The sequence below is a fragment of the Anoplolepis gracilipes genome, chromosome 10, assembly GCF_047496725.1.
Source record: "Anoplolepis gracilipes chromosome 10, ASM4749672v1, whole genome shotgun sequence".
Lineage (NCBI taxonomy): Eukaryota > Metazoa > Arthropoda > Insecta > Hymenoptera > Formicidae > Anoplolepis > Anoplolepis gracilipes.
Window position 1 is genome coordinate 10,892,935 of NC_132979.1, and position 19,625 is coordinate 10,912,559.

The 19,625-nt window shown below is 34.4% G+C and overlaps 1 protein-coding gene and 1 pseudogene across 1 annotated transcript; one reads left to right on the plus strand and one right to left on the minus strand.

The window, feature by feature from the left end:
* Window positions 1-6,921: 6,921 nt before the first annotated feature.
* Window positions 6,922-9,652, minus strand: LOC140670284 (uncharacterized). The gene is made up of 2 exons (XM_072900854.1): window positions 7,350-9,652; window positions 6,922-6,988 (listed from the first exon to the last, which is right to left on the minus strand). Exon 1 carries the CDS (start codon window positions 9,024-9,026, stop codon window positions 7,926-7,928), a length of 1,101 nt encoding a protein of 366 aa, XP_072756955.1. The 5' UTR covers window positions 9,027-9,652; the 3' UTR covers window positions 6,922-6,988; window positions 7,350-7,925.
* A 1,735-nt stretch (window positions 9,653-11,387) lies between these two features.
* LOC140670653 (uncharacterized) lies at window positions 11,388-13,982 on the plus strand (annotated as a pseudogene).
* The last annotated feature ends 5,643 nt before the right edge of the window (window positions 13,983-19,625 follow it).

The window sequence follows — 19,625 nt, forward strand, 5'->3', positions numbered from 1 at the left end:
TCCACAGCTGCTGCATCATCGCATATCCACCTCATCGGGCGATGTAACTTTATGTTTCCGTATTTCGTACATTACTCCGATGTCATCTCGAAAGTCCATACACGAAGCACAGAGAGCTAGAGCACCACCCGTTGAATAATAAAAGTGTATGGCGCAAATCTTACGTTGGCTTTGCACACGGATTTGTTGTCATTTTCCACTACGTTGTCGTCAAAATCAATATCACTGTAATCACTAATATAATTACTATCGTCCGACAACGCGTGATCTTTGTCTAACGACTCGTCGCTTCGAAATTAATATTTTCTATATTTTTTTTCATTCACTATTGTGTCACTAACAATTCTAATACCAGACAGTAACCACTAAACTTTTTTCACAGCTTCATCTATGCACTTTCAAATCTTACTATGGTTTGACGGGCTCTCATCCTTCTTATATTTCACCTAATGCTGTCTTAAGGACACAAGCTACCGAACGTCAACGCTTTTGCAGCTATAAAAACGTTCCGACATGTTTGTCGCAACGTCGGCCAAAAATTTCTATTCTTTTCCCACTACAGCCTAATGATAAAATGTCCATAAAATAAGGAACATTGTTCTAATGGACTCTAGAGCGTCCGTTTATATATTCGAGCAGCCGAACGTTGGCGCAGTTGCAATTCTTCCTTAAAAATAATAAGGAAGATGTCTTGCGCCCGTTTTATGGGAGATTTTCCGAGAGGGTGCAAAGCTGCCGAACGTCAGCGCTTAAAATCTCTTTCCCCATAATATCCTAATGATAAAATGGTCATAAAAATTAGAAAAAGAAACAGTTTTATGGACTCTAAAGTGCTCCGGCTATAAATCAATCACAAAGATAAACAGCTGTTTTTAAACGTAATTAGGACCCTTCCCCCAAAGAACATACACTAAAGAGAAGCGCAAGCTCTATAGTAAACGATGGAAACACGCGAGATCGACGCGACCCTAGTGGCCTGGCCTTGGTACTATGGGATTCTATATATAGTACGCATACATATACATATACATTATGTTTATGACCTGTCTACTTTATTTATTTTCCAAATATTGTTCTATGATTTGATACTTTTGATAAATTATGCACGTTATTAAAAAAATATAAGATTATATATATATATGTATATATGTAAAATTACATGAAAGTATATATGATCTTATATTATCTGTTACGTCCTGTCGGCTCCACGTTTTTCCTCCCACGAAATGAACAATAATCGTCCGATCGGTCACAAAAAACGGGTCGCGCAATAAAAAAAAACCGTTATTATCAAATAATGTTTAGACCTACTAAAAACAATATCTAAACAAATACCGGAAGGGATCAATAACGAAATCCTCTAAACAACGAAACAGACAAACACAGCTGCATAATCTTAAGAAAGAAACAAATAATGCCGCTACGCACTGTCGGCTCCACGTTTTTCCTCCCACGGAAATGAACAATAATCGCCCGACTAATCATAAAAAAGATCGCGCAACGAAAAATATTTTAAAACATTGAAAACGATGTCAAAAGAAACGACCGGAAAGGATCGATAGTGAGATCCTCTAAATGAATAAATCGACAAACACAGCTGCATAATCTTAAGAAAGAAACAAATAACGCCGCTACGCACTGTCGGCTCCACGTCTTTACCTCCTATAAAGATAAAGCAATAATTGCCCGACCAGTCATAAGAGGGCCGCGGAACGAAAAAATGTTTTAAACATTGAAATCGATGTTCAAAGAAATGACCGAAAAGGATCGAAAGCGAGATCCCCTAAATAAATAATGGATAAAAACAGCTGCATAATCCCAGGAGATAATCAAATGAAGAATCTCCAAATTTCCTAAGAGGCCGTACAGAGCCCATCAATCAGCAACAATCAAAAATAAGGAGGAGAAGGATCTCACCGAACAACAGCTTTTTACACGTCAAAATTTCAAAAATACTCCCGCCCAAATTGTTAACACGCCCTCAAGATTTAATATAAAAAGGGAAGACTCGCGCATTACGAACATCCAAAATTTAAAATCAGTTGACAGTACATCAGATTCATTCGGCACAGATTTTTCGGTCGTTCGCTGACTCAAGCAATTCGTCTACACTACGGGAGTTCCGTTTACGTTTTAAAACCTATTAGAGTCAGTGCTCAACAAGACCACCAGCCGAGTAAGACCACAACTGGAGCCACAACTACACCAGCAGTTAAAACGCAACCAATCTGCCCAAATAATAAGTTTAATTTCCTTCTCTTTTGTTTTGTTTTTTTTTCTTTCATCGTCTCCTTTATTCAACCCTGTTTTTTTACTAAGTTTGCCTAAAATCGCGCCGACCCGCCGATTCTCGCGAGCCAACCGAGACCATAGATCGGACGACACGACCGTGTGCGAAATCGCGCCGTAACACATACTACATTTTCGTAAATCTTTATTATTATTTTTTTTTCTTATTATAAACTATTGTACAAATACCAACCAGAATAAAATCTTTAAACTCGCACTCGTTCCCCTTCTTTTCTGGTTGATGACCTCCGTACTTTTGTAACACCCGCGATCCACACACACAAACACACACACACTCATACAAATAATTTTAAGGCGGATTTGATAATATCAATAAAGTTATATGTATAATGGTAGGGATCAATTGAATAAATGTTAATTTAAAAATTAAATGATCGGTAAACTTATTTAACCCCCTCACTCCCTCCACGCGAAAGATCACACTTGGTCCCGTCCCGCGTAAAAGAGATTCGATTCTCTTACCAAAAAGGGACCACCGAGAGAGCGTTCGCATAACAGAGTAATAACGACACCCGTCGTTTACCTGTTTGCTAACTTGCAGCTCGCTCGACCGAGTCACTCGTTGATAAGACTTTTGACATCGGAACAGTTCCTGTTACGCCCTTCCTCTGACCCATCCTTTCTACGGGCCTGGACGTAACAATCATATATTATATAATTTTATAAAAAAATATATATATAATCTTATATTTTTTTATCAACACGCATAATTTATCAAAAAAATGTTGAATCATATAAAACATTTACATAATATTTAAAAATTATGTAAAATATGTTAAAATATTATTTTTGTTAATAAGTGGGAGAATGTTGTACATACACAATTAAGAACAAATTAATTATATAATATAATATAAACATTTTTATTTTATTACCAGTATTGAATAAAAGTAATTTATAATTTTTATTCATAATTAAACTTATTTAATATTGAATGAAAAACAAATTAGTATTCTATAATGTAATTAATCATTTTGTTTTACAAGTTGGTACATGTATAATTATTAATTTGTAAGAATAAATTGGTACATGAAATTTTTCGCTGAAAACGGTAGTGGTTTTATATGTAAGTTTATAAAAATAGAAGAAACTATGGAATGGAAAAAACTAAAGAGAAAAAAAACCGAAAAAATCATTTAAAATAAAAAATAAGAGCAATCTTTTTCTCTCGAATAAAAAATAATACTGATCGCTATACATATACGTACGAGTTATATTATTAGATTATAAGAAGTACAATCTAATAATATAACGGAAAAGAAATCCGTAAAACTAGATCTTCTAAAACCAAGCATTTTCATTTTATTTCAGGAAAACAAAATATATTAATAAAATACAAAATAGATAATGAAATTATAATGATTTAAATTGCTTGGTTTTTTCATAGTGACCCGAAGTTAGTTGTAACGGATTATTCTGAATTTTATTTTTAACATACTTATATATTAGAAAGGCTAAACTATTTTCGACGATCATATTATCACATCTATGATCCAAACAAAATTCACTGTTGTAATTGTTAGCAAATATCTTTTTAAAAGTTAATTCTAAGTTTGACTTGTGTCCATTTTCATTCAAAAAATTAAATAATCTATCATGTATTTTTTGTAATAATGTCATAACTTTATTGCTTGCATATGTTAATGAATTTTTGTCGGAATATTCTTTAAAAACCGTGTACAGATGATGTTGCTCTTGTTGCATACAAAACAAATCGGCATGACAATTTGAACAATTTTCATCAGGAAGTTTTAATTTTTTTATAAGATAACCCGACACGTAAGAAAGAGCTTGAGAGGCATCAGTGTTAAATATTTCGAAATCGATCCATGGAAAAGTGCAATCGTTGCTGTTTTCTGATAATTCACTTTCGCCCTCGTTAACGCTATCACAAGCATTAGTTAGAAATTGTTTAAAATTGTTCAAATTTTCACAATTGTCGCTTTCACAATTTGCAGATGTAGAGACTGGTGTAACAAGATTATTTAATATTACGGTTTTTAATGCAGCTACAAATTGATGACAAGTGGGATTGGAATTTGCAATTTCATGTTGACGAATTTGACAAAACAAATTTTCTAATGGATCTTGATTTAGATTTCTCATATTTAAAAATTTGAAATCGAGAGCTTTTAATTGATGCAAATATATGACTGATCTGATTGTTATTATCCAACCTTTAATGAAGTGATATTGATTTGTGACATCTTTTCCGGTAGTTAAATCAATTAATTTCCACTTAGTCATTTCTGGTAATAATGCGCTATAAAATTCTAAGTGAGGTGAACTGTCTTGCAAACAACATCTATACTTCTTGCCATCATCTGGGTTTATTGTCGAACCATTTAAAAAATCGAACAGATCATCTATAATTTGTACGAATTCTGCCGTTTGTATTGATTCAACTGGAAATAATCCGTTTAGATTACAAATACTATAAGAATGAATAGCTGCAGCAACCGTATGACTTAATTGACGCGCTGCAGTTTTTACTCTTATCTTTACAAAAGAATCTTTAAAATTAAAATCATTTTTTTTTAATTTATAAAGAAGTTTAAAGGGAAAATTTTGTTCTACGTCGAAAGCATTTTGAATAAATTTAAATTTTGCTTCTTTATTTTCTGCAAATCTAATCTTGCACCGTAGCAAAGCGTTTCGAGTACATTTCAATAAATGAGGCACATCATAAATAGTTACAATAATTTCAGACTTAACGACAAACGTGTAGCAAGTTGGGTCTTTTTTATTTTCTACGCACAATGCAGAGATAGCTTTTCTCTGAGTTGAACCTTGATTGCAAACAGTTGCTTTTACTTTGAGCCCAATTTCTTGTAATTGTTCAATTACATTTGTTATAATATATTTTAGATTGTTGCTCAAAATTGTGTCAGTTGTGAAATAATATGCTATTACTTGCTTCCAAGATTTTCTCAAACCGCGTATCATTAAAACGAGAGCATGATTTGTTGCTTTAGAAGTTCGACCCAACTCACCCAAATCTTCAAAACCTGAAATTATTTGCTTCATAATGAAAACCGCGACTTAATGAAATTTCATCAAAAACTTATGTGCAATATTTATCTAATTCATGCATCTCATTACTTTTTACTTTTAGCTGTTTTATAAGAAATTTATTTACACCAGTGTCGAATGGAATTTTTGATAGTATTGTTACGTCAAACGGGGTCGCGGCTCCTAAGAGTGGTCGGACCTTCCGCCTGACCGGTCGCGTATTTTAGAAGCTAAGCTTCTGGGGATTCCTCGCGACTAGGCTTATCCGGACGATGGATGTTTTGCCTTACCAACGGCGAAGTAATAGGGATATGGCGATTACTAACTAAGGGAAGTCGCGTGATGTGAACTCCTCGGGGATGGTTCCGCTAACGAAGACTTTAATAGGGTCCGCTAACGAGTAGTAATAGATGTTTCTATTTCTCAAATCTCTGAGGAAGTCGGCGTAGGTGTTAACGCACCGGTCGCAGTCGAACGGAAAAGACTCTGCTAGATTACGAGAGCAGACCGTGCAATACACGCCGGAATAGCGCGTGCTGTCGAGCGCGAGGTGTACGTTGAAGTACGCGCAAGAATCTCTATCAATGTCGTCGGAATTTACAAAGCAAGATGCGCAATACGGGGTAAGTTCTAATTTATGAGCGAAACCCGAGATGTAGGTGCAACGGACGTTTCCTAATCGGTGACGCGCTTCGACGGCGGAAGGGGAGGGGTGGCCCTCCCGTATGGGGCGCAGTTGTCCGTAACACATGTAGGTGTGTTGTCAATAGGTCATGGTTAAATACTATTATTGTTATCGCTTGCATAAAGCGTTGTTATTAGTCGTGGTCAGAATAAGGAAGGAGTAAAAAATAATTGAATAACGAAAAATAGGTTTCCTATATTTATTCGGTTTAAATATTAATTGTTTACAAATTAATGAATAAAATAACACGCGCGTTATACAATATTTGAAACGAGTATTAACTTGGAAACAAGTATTGTCTTCGAGAAAATCTCGACAAGAGAGAGAATGGTCAACGCGAAATGCAGGAAATAAAAAAAAAGGGTCGGTCGTAAACCGGTCTCTGCAGCGCGAAGCGAAAATACTATTTTGGAAGGGTTTAGCGGAGGGCGAGCTGGCCCAAGCGAAACGCAGGAAGCAAAAAAAAAAGGGTCGGTCGTAAAAGTGTAGGCACGAGAAAACTCTAGGTTTTCCAAGCTTCGTATTTTGAGTGACGCTGCTACGAGATATCGTTATATTTCGTTCCGTGTAATATTAATCTATTACTATCGGTTGTTCCGCGGAACCCCAGTGCTCGGGGGTGGAACACCCGTAATTTAGGTATAATATTTCGTCGCGTATCTGGAGGTAGCGGGTCTTCCTCGGGTCTCCCGGTACGTAATTCGCGGGCGGCAGAGGGGGGAACAGTAGCTGTGTGTCCAACTGTATCAGTTTGCGCGGCCACGGAAAATAACCCATAGATTTTATGCAGATGTCCGTCCTCAGAGGTTTGACCTGCTTTGTTCGTAGCGTCGGGTTAAAGTACGCCTCGTACTCTAAGTCAAAATATAGACGATCCGTCCTGAGGAATTCACTATCGACTTCACTGACGGGGGCGTATTTGTATTCGTAATATAAACGTCGCGCGTGGAATTTGTGTCCGCCTCTTCTTATTTTTGGCATCTACAAAAAGATTAAATTAATTTCGCGTGTTTGCTGGGTTTGACCATTGGTTTTGAAGTAGGGAGGTGGCATGTGCAGAATATTAGCACGATGCTTCCAGGAGAAGGTATAAGTTTGGTTTTAGGGTAGGAGTACCGTATGTGCAGAGTATTAGCACAATATCGGCTGGGAAGGGGTAGTAACGAGCGTGCAATTGTTTGCACCGCTACGTCGCTGGTTTGGTTAATGGTCGAAACCAGGTCTGATAAGGGTCGGATAGAAATTTAATATGACGCCGAACGTAGAAAATGCGGACTGGGTTCAGGTACGTTTTGGTATTAATGCACAATGAGGTTTTGTAAATACGTGTATTTTGACTAACCTTACATTGGATGGTTACAGTGGTGACGCGTGACTATGAATCGGAGAGCTATCGGCGCGGAGAACTGACGCAGGGTGTACAGACGTAGTATAATAAAGTAACGATATAACAGGCGCTCGCATGAAGTAGAATGACGTTGCAGAGGAACTGTATGGAATAGGATCGCGTACCGAAATGGAAACGAATGTGGATATGGAAAGCGTGCTGATTTGGAACAGTGTTTGGAAATGGAATCGCATATAGAAATAGAATCGCAAGGATGAGGAGCACTTCTAGAGAGAGAAGTGCATCGCTCAGAGTCTCGAATTGATGTGTCGATTTTTAGGACTGTTTCGAGGTCCCTCAGTTTGTGCAGGTCGGGGTTGGAAAGTGGGGGTAGGAAGGGTTATCTAAGGGTTCGGAGTAGCGGGAGAGTCTTATGGTGGTGGGAGAGCAGCTATTTTATGATTAACGTTTCGTACTGTCAGCTAGAGTCGGTAACGGTTATAATGGGTAACTTGTCTTAGTGAATAACTTATCGGCTAAAATGTAGTCGGTAACTTGTCGTTTGGCTTTATATTATAAGTTTAGTGTTTCTTAGAAGTAAATGAGAAAAATTTTGGTGCCGGGTCGTAACAGTATGTACTTCAAAGTACGCGATAATGGTAGCTGGAAATAAGTGGATAGATACTTATAAACTCGAGGACTTCGCTTATAAATAGATAAAGCAAAAGCCTTATCTTCTTCTGTCCATCGTCTTCCACAAGGAGTACGATCTACATTACGTAGTTGTGATCGAATAAAATCTTTGGTAACTTCGTTAAGTTTTGTTTCTATGCAGTTAAATATATTCTCATCTGACATATTTTTTAATTTTTTTAAAGAATTTCTTTCGTTATTTAATTTCTTTTTCATTTTATACATTTGTGCAACGGTTTTGCGATGAATTTTGTACATGATACTTTTTCGTGGTGACATTGTCTTCGAAGTTACTCCCGCTTGGGTTAAAAATCCTGATTTTTTTTCTTCTGTAGAAGTTGTAGAAACAGAATGTAATTCTACATTCTCATTTAAAGTGCATTTTTGATCTGTACAATCTCTTTTTTTACAAATGCAAATAGACCTATTTTCTGCATTAGTTAAATCAAATTTTAAGTTATTTTCAGGCAGAGTCTCACTATCATTATTATCACTATTATCAACCTGAACATTTTTAAATATACTACCATAAAAATCAGGAGTTTTCTCAGAAACAGTGTTATTATTTACCAAAGTATCATTAACATTAATATTAATTGCATTATTGTTATTTAAATCATTACAAACGGCAGATTCATAAATTGGCTGACAATAATTATTATCTATTGGATCTTTCTCAAAAGCAGCAGATATGTGTATTGGGACTAAATTATCTGGAATTTCGATGTGTTTTGGTATGACATTCGGCTTTAACAAATGTTTTGTAAAATTAACAAAATCTTCTTTTTCAAAATGATCTTCGCAAATGTACATATTCCGACAATTCATACTAACATCTATACCAGAAATCATTTTCCATTTTGTAGAAATGTCGGGATTCTTTGGAAATCTATAAAAACGTCTATTTATGACTTTATTGACTTCACCTTTTGACCAATAATAACTATTGCCACATTTAGGAAATTTGCAAGAATATTTCTTTCGCGAAGGCATTATCATTATAAAAAAATTATTAATTTATATTAATCTTAACATTTACAAAGTTAATGAGTAAAACTACAAGAGAAGTGACAATATTAATTTTATGAAACTGATAGGAACGGGCAGTCCAGTGTACAAAAATTATTAGTTAATCCAATGTTCAAAAAAAAGGAATAGAAAGATATTATTGTCGTATGAGTTTACGATTCTATCCTTTTCTTCAAGATAAGATTTCTTACAAATAATACAAAACACATCGTAATACTTATATGATCGTCGAATCCTATCTTACCTAAGCGTATCACATTATATCACTTATTGTATGACTAGGCTGCATTTTCTCCTCTTTTTGCTCAAATATGCTTCATAATTCTTTCTCTCACATCTCATATTTTCATCTCTACTAGTAGGTTTTTCTCGCTGATTCTTTTTTTCATTTCAAATTCTTCTAAGCTTTGGTATTAGAAGCTGTATAAAATATTATGACATAATTACAATATTTATCACATTACTAAATTTGACATACAATCAAGTATGTATATTTATACAATTTCAACTAAGACATACCTTAAATTCTTCAACTGACAGATGTTTCTAACAAAAGACTTTGGATCGGTGTTGACTTTGACATTGTACAAAGTTAAAGACACTAAATTTGGTATTAAATAATAAAATTCAAAAGTGTCAATGTCAAAACTATTAGACAGATCCAAGTGCATGAGATTGGTTAATCCTTTTAAAAGTACAGCATATTCAGATGTAGATATTCCCACATAACCTAATGTCAAACGCCTTAAATTTGCAATATCCGATGGCCCTTTTGCAATATCCGATGGCCGCATCTTTCCTTTACGAGATGATGTCGAAGTTCTCACAGATGAGCTTGAAGCACAAATCGGTGAGCCGTTCAGAGCCTATGTATTAATCTGTATCTAGCTCGGTCATTCTCTCTCGATTATTTATTAGAAATCATAAGGAACACCAAGATGATTGACCGAGATCACGCATGGAAGATGGCCGCGACATGTACCTGCGCACATGCGCGTGATGCGCGCGTATACTTTTTATCCCCGATTCTGCCTGGCCCGTGTTTCCCACTTCTCGATATTACTTTCACCCCCCGTGCCTCTCCCCCCCCCGTGACGTCAGACCCCTCGCCTCCAAGATCCCCCGCCCTGCGTGACGTCATACCCCCCGCGCCACCAAGATCCTCCGCCCCGCGTGACGTCATACCTCCCGCGCCGCCGAGATATCCCCGCATCCCGCACCCCCCTTTGAGGACCTGGGTTAGAACCGGCCCCTTACTTCTACTTAAGCGATTATTGCTTGTTGGTTTTTCCAAAATTTTTTTCACGATATATTTCTTATAAATAGTCGGCGAAAAAATAAAGAAAATAATAAAGATTACTCTACGTAACAAAAAAAAAAAAAAAAAAAGAAATGTAAACGTAGGAAATAGATTATTTCCAAAACTTTCTTTGAAATTACCGGTTAATCCGTCATAAAAGAAGAAAATATAATAATAAAACATTCTTTTGAATGTTTTGCATTGTAATGTCCTATCATATTTTGTTTAATAATACAACCAATGCAAAATCAAAGAATTTTTCCCTCCTCTTAAAGAGGTGTTTTCTTTAAAATGTATAAATATGTTCTCCGTATTGGAAAAAAGCGCATTTCAAATTCCGAATTTGAATTTTATCCATCACGTAAGTTACGGTGCAAATAATTTATTATATAACGAATCTTAAAAACGTCGTAGAAATTTGTCTTTCGCTGGCGCAGAGTTTGTGTAACAAAAAAATTTGACAAATTGTTATCGGAATTAACAAGCGACGACGAAAAAAATTATCGCGTTTTCGGAAAGTTCGCTGGCGAGTGTCCTAGCATGGTACTCGCGATATTATTCCGCCTATAGAACTTTTTTGCAATTTTCGCGAACTTTTGAATATTGTCAGAGAAGTTATCGAATCGCAGAACTGTTTTGGCTGAAAAAAGTGATGCTGGTAGCCACATAGAATTTCTTCGGCTACATTTTTATCTATTTCTCCAGAATTCGAATGGTAAGTTTTTATTTTTACTTTTACAGATTTAAAATTATAAAATATGTTACTTAAATCAAATAATTTTTAGACTTAGCGCGCCCGATCGCGATTGCGACAGTCAAAGGAAATCGTCACCCGCGAATAATCAAAGATCGAGCCGTTAGATTAAGTTTACGCAGAAGACGTCAAGCAGACGCGTCGCCAGAGAGCAAGGCCTTCACGTAAATTTTAACACATATCCCGATGATAAAAAACAAAATATTATTTTAAAATTTTAAAATACCGTACATTTCAGAACGGGCTCGCATAGTGTTAACTCCAGAACCTCTTGTTAATGGAGGAGAATGAGAATGTCGCTGAGCAGCCGCCTTTCGGAGAAGTTAGCCAGATTGACGAAGTAGTTATATTCTCCCAGCTTGTAAGTAAATAAAAAATATTACATCGAATAAAAAAAAATAGCGCAAAAGATTTTTTTTTTTAAACAAGAGAAATAATACAATATTTTTTAGATTACATCTATTACGTCGTCTCGACTGCACGATTTCTTCCTTCCACGGAACTTTAACACTAACTGTCTACACTGCGACACTCATTAGGGCATACTGTCTCAACGATTCTCGCAGAGTCGTGGTAACAACTGAGAGCGCGATAACAATTTGTTATCATAAAAAACGAAAAGGGCAGTACGATTCTAATCTATTAGAAAATTATAATAATATACACTTAATATCAAAGTCCAAGTCCTCTCACAAAATCATGAGCGCGCGATAACAACTTATTATCATAAAAGGCAGAAAAGGGCAGTACGACTCTAATCTATTGGGAAATGATAATGCAGTTAATACCTAAGTCTAAGGCTGCAAACCCATGCAGCGGAATAGCGTAACGCGGAACGAAAGCAGAACCAATCACGAGCGTTCCGCGCAACAGGACTGCTTTTCATGCTTTTTAAAGTTTAAGGAATGCTTTTTCGCAGACTGCGCAATATACACACATGATACACGTGCTACGTTACTAACCTGTGCAATAAAACAAGCAGGAAAAAAAATCCAACATGAGTCAATTATCACAATTAGTAGGTATACATAATATCAAAATTAATATGAATTAGTTATAATTATATCATAATCAGTTAATAGTTAATTATGCCAGTTTATTTTAAATGAATAATATTTTGAATTGAAATGTTTGTTTTTTGTATAAAAGAATATTAAATTTAGGGATTATTTGAATGTCTTATTAATCACAATTAAATTATTTTTGTATGTATTGTATTTGGTCTTATTTACTCATATATTTAATTACTTTGTATATTTATTAAAATACATTGAAAGTCTGATCTGCTTTTAGATATGAAATTTTTCATACTATATTTACAACTTTTTTTTTCTATTCTGGAACAATTATTCATATGTGTTAAATGTATAAACAATTGATCTATACAAAGCAAAAAATGTGGATACTGCGGTTGGATTTTAACACATGATATGGAGTTATTGAAACATTCATGTTTTTTTGAATATGATGAAACTAAAAATACAATTGTTATAGATGAGAATAATGTCGTAACTATAGGTAAGATTCATATGTGTTAAATGTATAAACAATTGATCTATACAGAGCAAAAAATATGGATACTGTGGTTGGATTTTAACACATGATATGGAGTTATTGAAACATTCATGTTTTTTTGAATATGATGAAACTAAAAATACAATCGTTATAAATGAGAATAATGTCGTAACTATAGGTAAGATTATCGTTATTATCCACAAATTTTAAGTATTATTATTACAACTATAATTATTGGAAATTTAGAGAATTCTATTGCTTTGTTATTAATTTAGCATATTAACTAGTGTTCTATTTTATTGAAGAAACTTCTCTGTCTCCCTTACATTACGGTCGAGTTTATAATTATTAAGTTATAGTATTTATATTATCATAATGCATATATATTTTTCAGGATATAGATCTTGTGATGACGATCTTCCTGTGTCACAGAATGAAGTTGAAATGTCAACGAATGAACTCTTAATAGCATGCGTTGCTCAGAAACTTGGTTTGTACAATCACCGATTACCGGTTGCCGAGCGGACATTATTATAAAAAAATGCTTTGTGGCAAGAGGTCTGTAATATGATGGAAGGTATAAAATTGTATATTTTATATATATATATATATATATGTATATATATATATATATATATATACATACAAATAATTATATATACAATTATTTATAATTATTTTTCACATTATATAAAGATCAATTGGATGTTTTAATACAATACAAGAATCAGTATTCTAAATCTAACTTTTTAACTATTTTAACATATACTGATTTTATTGATTTATTTCCACATATGTTACATGTATTTAAAATGTATCTTTTTGTTATAATATTTTTAATGTATATTTTGTAATAATTTCTAAAATGTATGCTTTTAAAATGTATCTTTTTGTAATAATATTTTTAATTTTATAAAGGAAACATGAACGTCGTCACCGTAAAAAAAGATGGAAGTATTTGAAAGACTGTTACATGAAGGATAAGAAAAAAAACAATGAATACATCCCAAATGGATCGGCAGCTTCTGCAACACGAAAAAGTTCTTTCCATTTTTATGAGGCCATGAGTTTCTTGAGCGACTGTATGGAAACAAGACAGTATGTATCATCCTCTTATTGAATAAGAACTGAAAATGTAGTTTTGTTGAAATATCAAATTGTACTTTTAATAATTTTGTGTTTTATGTTTATTATGAGATTTTATAGTATTGAAATGGTAATAAGCGTAATTGTTATTTACAATAAATTTTAAACTTTTATTTTCTTTCTTTATCTCATAAGGACAGTAAGTACTCTGTCCAAAAATTTATTGATACCATCGCAGATATCACAGTCATCACAGTCATCACCAACATAACCTATAAATGCAGAATGTTCTACGTCAAGCTCAAATAACAGCTATAATTCCCAATTATCGAAAAATACGTACAATTACTACTACATATATATATTGTATTTTCTCTCTAATAAGTAAGGATTAAATAATAAATAAAATAATAAATAGAAATAAAATAACAAATAGAATAAAAAATAGAAATATTCATTTTTTAATTTAAAACTCACAAAAATCCGAATTGAAAACTAAATGTTTCAATAAGTTTCCGTTTTTTAAATAAATTGAAACTCATTTTTTAAAATTATTGTATATCATAATTTTCTTCATTAAATGTATGTCCTTTTAGAAAGAAAATCATCAATAAAAGATGCAGATAATTTAGATGAGGCCTTTATTGCGACACTAATGTCGGAGCATAAAATGATCCGATACATTGCTATGCGTTAAGTTTGGCTGATGGCCTCCGTCGCTTCCTTACAAAGAGAGAGCAAAATTGCAGATAGAGTTTCTTAGCAGGGTAATGGAAGTTCAAAACGAATTAGGTAATGATTGCATATATAATAATTTGTACCTATAATAAACATACAATCCCATACAACACAGAAAGGCCAAAAGACAAGATTTCTAAAAGATAATGAATCGTCTTTAAGTTGTCTTTTAGTCATCTTTGATGGACATGTGCTGTCTGGGATATAATATAATTATATTTGTATATATAGACTTACTTTTATTTACATTCATTGTACATGATATAAATATTTTTATTTCAGATTTATAAATATTCATCACACAATATTAATGACAAATTGATGTCATAGTCAGTTTTATTCATTCATATTCAGTTTTACTACACATATAAAAATGAAATATTAATATATATTTTTGTTAAATAAAGTTACTTATATTTATATTTTTATTTTCATATGTTTGAAAGTAAAAAATTTGCATAATTTGCATAATAATTGATAAACAAAATAAATGTATTTATTTGCGTGCTTAAAATTGAATATTTTACAAAACGACAGATTCATGTTTAGTTATTAAATGCAAAGTACAAAAATAAATGAAAAGTACAAAAATAAAAAAAAGAACAAGAACGTGTATCCTTCATCAACAAATCTGTCTGTATCATCACTAGTAAACTTAAACCATCCTCTATACGTACTAAAGCGACTATCGAGAGAATATAATATATATTTAAAAATCATTGCTTAAAACCTCTTATTCCACTACCATTCGACTGCACCGCTGTTCATAAAAAAATCAGCATAATGGTTTCGCACTTGTGCAACATGTCGACTATATGAATTTGCATTGTGCGCATCCATATTTGTAAATGAACTTGCATAAATTAAGTCTGTGTTATTTTCTACATTGTTCTTAGTGTAGGTTCTTCCTGATGGAGGTAGTGTCTCTTCATATTGGATAATATAATTATGCAAAACTGTTGTAGCTTGCACAATTTTTACCGCTGTAGTTAAAGAGGTATTAATAGGTTTCTAAATTCGCCACCGAGTTGCAAGCAATCCAAAGGCGCTTTCGACTACTCGCCTCGCTCTGCTTAGACGGTAATTGAACACCTTCTTCCTCATGTTAAGATGCTTGCTTCGAAGAAAAGGTCGCATTATGTATGATGTTAAAGCAAATGCCTCATCTGCTACCAATACATACGGACGTTCCAGTCCATTCATTTCTACTTGGGTCGGTTTAGGTAGATCCATATTTCCATTTTCGAAAGCAATACCAATTTTGCTCCTGCGAAATACACCACCATTGTCGACCTTCAGAACCAATATCCAGCATCAGAAAGCGATATTTTGCATCACAAATTGCCATTAAATTTATGCTATGTCTTTCTTTATAATTGTAATAAGTGAATCCACTATTTGGTGGAGCAATAATTAATAAAAACTTGTATCCAGTGCACAATATATACATATAAAGTTATTGCATAATAAACATTTCAAATACTTTTTAGATTTTATAATATAGAAATAATATAATATTTACATTAACGTCAACGTGTTTACCATCTATTGCTCCAACATAGTTAGGATAATTCCATAGATTCTCAAAGTCTTTAGCTACCTTACGCCAGTTTTCTGCCATCAGATTGAGAAAAACTTCTTCCTTTAATGCATCCCAATAAAATACATTGACATGTTTCAGAAATTATTTTTGATACAGTAATATATCCTATACGAAACCCATATGATATAGAAGCCATACTATCACCACTAGCTAAATATCTTCAGGTAAGTTCCAATCGTATCCGTGATGGAATTGGCTCTCGAACTGCATACTGCTTATGAATTTTTGGTCCAACAATCTCCAACAATTTCTCGAATAGAACTGGTGTCAACCGTAAGAATTTGCAATACTTTGGGTCATTAGAGCTTAACATTTCAGAGCTTAAGTTATCACTGGCACCTTGCAAAAATCTTCTTTCAGGTGTAAAAATAGGACGAACTCAAAATTTTCTTTTTTGTTTCTCTTGCATTGCATTCTCACATTGCACTATTTTTTTATATATTATATATAATCTAAGCAACTTCTTTTGGACCGCTTTCTGATGTACTGGGGATTGTCTCCATTTCTTCCAATATTTGCATAATAACGCAATTTTAGAATTCATCACAATGATTTCCTTGTAATTGTCAATACATAAGTTACTATATAAAATCACAATCACTATTTTTAATATATTTTATTGTATGTCATAAATATTGCTTCTATCCATTAATTATTATTAACTAATCCGTTTTATTCCCTCAATGAATAATAACTTGTAATAACTAAAAATTTATTTTTGCACTCACTACTTTGTTTTACACTGTCACGAATAATTTACAAAATATGTGTATAAATAAGTATATGCATATTCCATCATTTACGTTCAAATTTGATATCCCCTACTACCCATGGAGCGCAACGAGTACACCGCGGATTTTGCGCAACCAATCACAAGTCTTTATTTCATAAGGGTTAAAATCACATTAAAACTTTTCTCATAGATTTTAACATCTTTAGTCAATATTTCCTATAAAAAACGTATTTTATTTAGTAATTATGTACATGATAATAAAAATGAACGACATAAACAATATTTAAAGGTCATTTTAGAAACGTACTGCTCGTTCCGCGTTACGCTATTCCGCTGCATGGGTTTGCAGCCTAAGTCCTCTCACAAAATCATGAAACACATCCTTTTCCATATGATTTCCAAATGCACCAGAAGCACCTAAAAACACAGGAAACAGATTCCTGACAACGTTAGAAGAGTTTCTAACCGATAGAACTATCAGCAGAAAATATAGAAAATAATATGACTCAGAACCACATGAGCGATAATCTTGTTCCAAAAACCATATAAAAGAGAGGTTTTGGAAGAAAACGAACACAAGCTCTCTCTCGAATTTCACCAGTCTGTTTTAATCCGTCATTCTGTAAAAGTGAACAGTAAAAGTTATCGGTGAACCACTCGAACGCCACTGAAGGAAATCCGGTTGAACCCTGATCACAACATCATCAAATTTATCACTCAACTCACGGCTAGAGTCAGCGAAACCAAAGCTTCAATTTCCATTGGCTCACCCTCTCGAACGACCACAATAGATTCTCCAAAGCTCCAGCTAAGGTATTCCAAAGGTAAATTCAAGTCGCCATTTTTCACGATCGTATCAAAACCATCGGCCAGACAAAGCGTACTGCCCACTAAACACGAATAACATTTCCAATGAATTTAAATCCACTCCTTAACACACTTACACACTTCTTTATTTTGCATTTCTTTTTTTATTTCAATAAGATCATTGTAAACTTCCAATCAGAATTTAAAATTTAATAGTAGAGTCTCTCTCCCTTCTCTATTCTGATTGAGATTCTCCGCACTAATGTAACACCCGCGATTAAAACACTCACACACACACGCACACAACCACACGTACTCACGCGAACGTAAAATAGAGAATAATTGTAATTTAATAACGAACACATGTAAACATATATATATTATATACACATATTTATAACCAAACTTGACAACAATTTTATGTAATATACTTTTAAAACTATGAATAAATTTATGTAATGTATTTTTATATTATGTATTAAACCCAATTCTCTCAGTGACTTCTAACCCCTCAATCAGTTGAAAGATCGCACTTGGTCCTATCCCGCGTAATAAGGATTAATTTCCTTTATCAAAAAGGATCTTTCAACGAATGTCCGAAACAACAAGTTGTTACGTCCCAGCACCAAAAATTTTTTCATTTACTTTTAAGAAACATTAAACTTATAATATAAATCCAAACAACAAGTTACCGACTACATTTTAACCGATAAGTTATTCACTAAGACAAGTTACCCATTATAATCGTTACCGACTCTAGCCGACAGCCCAAAACGTTAATCATAAAATAGCCGCTTTCCCACCACCATAAGACTCCCCCGCTATTCCAAACTCTTAGATAACCCTTCCTACGCGTCCACCCCACTCTTCAACCCTGACCCATGTAAACCGAGGGACCTCGAAACAGTACAAAAAATCGACACATCAATTCGAGACTCTGAGCGATGCACTTCTCTCTCTAGAAGTGCTCCTCATCCTTGCAATTCTATTTCTATACACGATTCCATTTCCAAACACTGTTCCAAATCAGTACGCTTTCCATATCTACATTCATTTCCATTTCGGTACGCGATCCTATCCCATACAGTTCCTCTTCAACGTCATTCTACCTCACGCGAGCGCATATTATATCGTTACTACGTCCGTACACCCTGCGTCAGTTCTCCGTGCCGATAGCTCTCTGATCTACATTCACGTGTCACCACTGTAACCATCCAATGTAAGTTTAGTCAAAATATACATATATTAACGATATCTCATTGTGCATTAATACCGAAACATACCTGAACCCAGTTCGCATTTTCTACGTTCGGCGTCATATTAAATTTCAATCCGACCCTCAACAGACCTGATTTCGACCATTAACCAAACCAACGACGTAGCGGTGCAAATAATTGCACGCTCGTTATTACCTCTACCCAGCCGATATCGTGCTAATACTCTGCACATACGGCACTCCTACCCTAAGACCAAACTTATAGCTTCTCCTGATAGCATCATGCTAATATTCTGCACATGCCACTTCCCTACCTCAAAACCAATGGTCGAACCCAGCGAACACGCGAAACTAATTTGATCTTTTTGTAGATACCAAAAATAAGAAGAGGCGGACACAAATTCCACGCGCGACATTTATGTTACGAATATAAATACGCCCCCGTCAGTGAAGCGGATAGTGAATTCCTCGGGACGGATCGCCTCTATTTTGACTTAGAATGCGAGGCGTACTTTAACCCGGCGCTACGAGCGAAGCAGGTCAAACCTCTGAGGACGGACATCCGCATAAAGTCTATGGGATATTTCCCGTGGCCGCGCAAACTAATACCGTTGGACACGCAGCTACTGTTTCTTCCTCTGCCGCCCGCGAATTACGTACCGGGAGATCCGAGGAAGACCCGCTATCTCCAGATACGCGACGAAATATTATACCTAAATTACGGGTGTTCCACCCCCGAGCACTGGGGTTCCGCGGAACAACCAATAATAATAGATTAGCATTACGCGGAACGAAATATAACAATATCTTGTAGCAG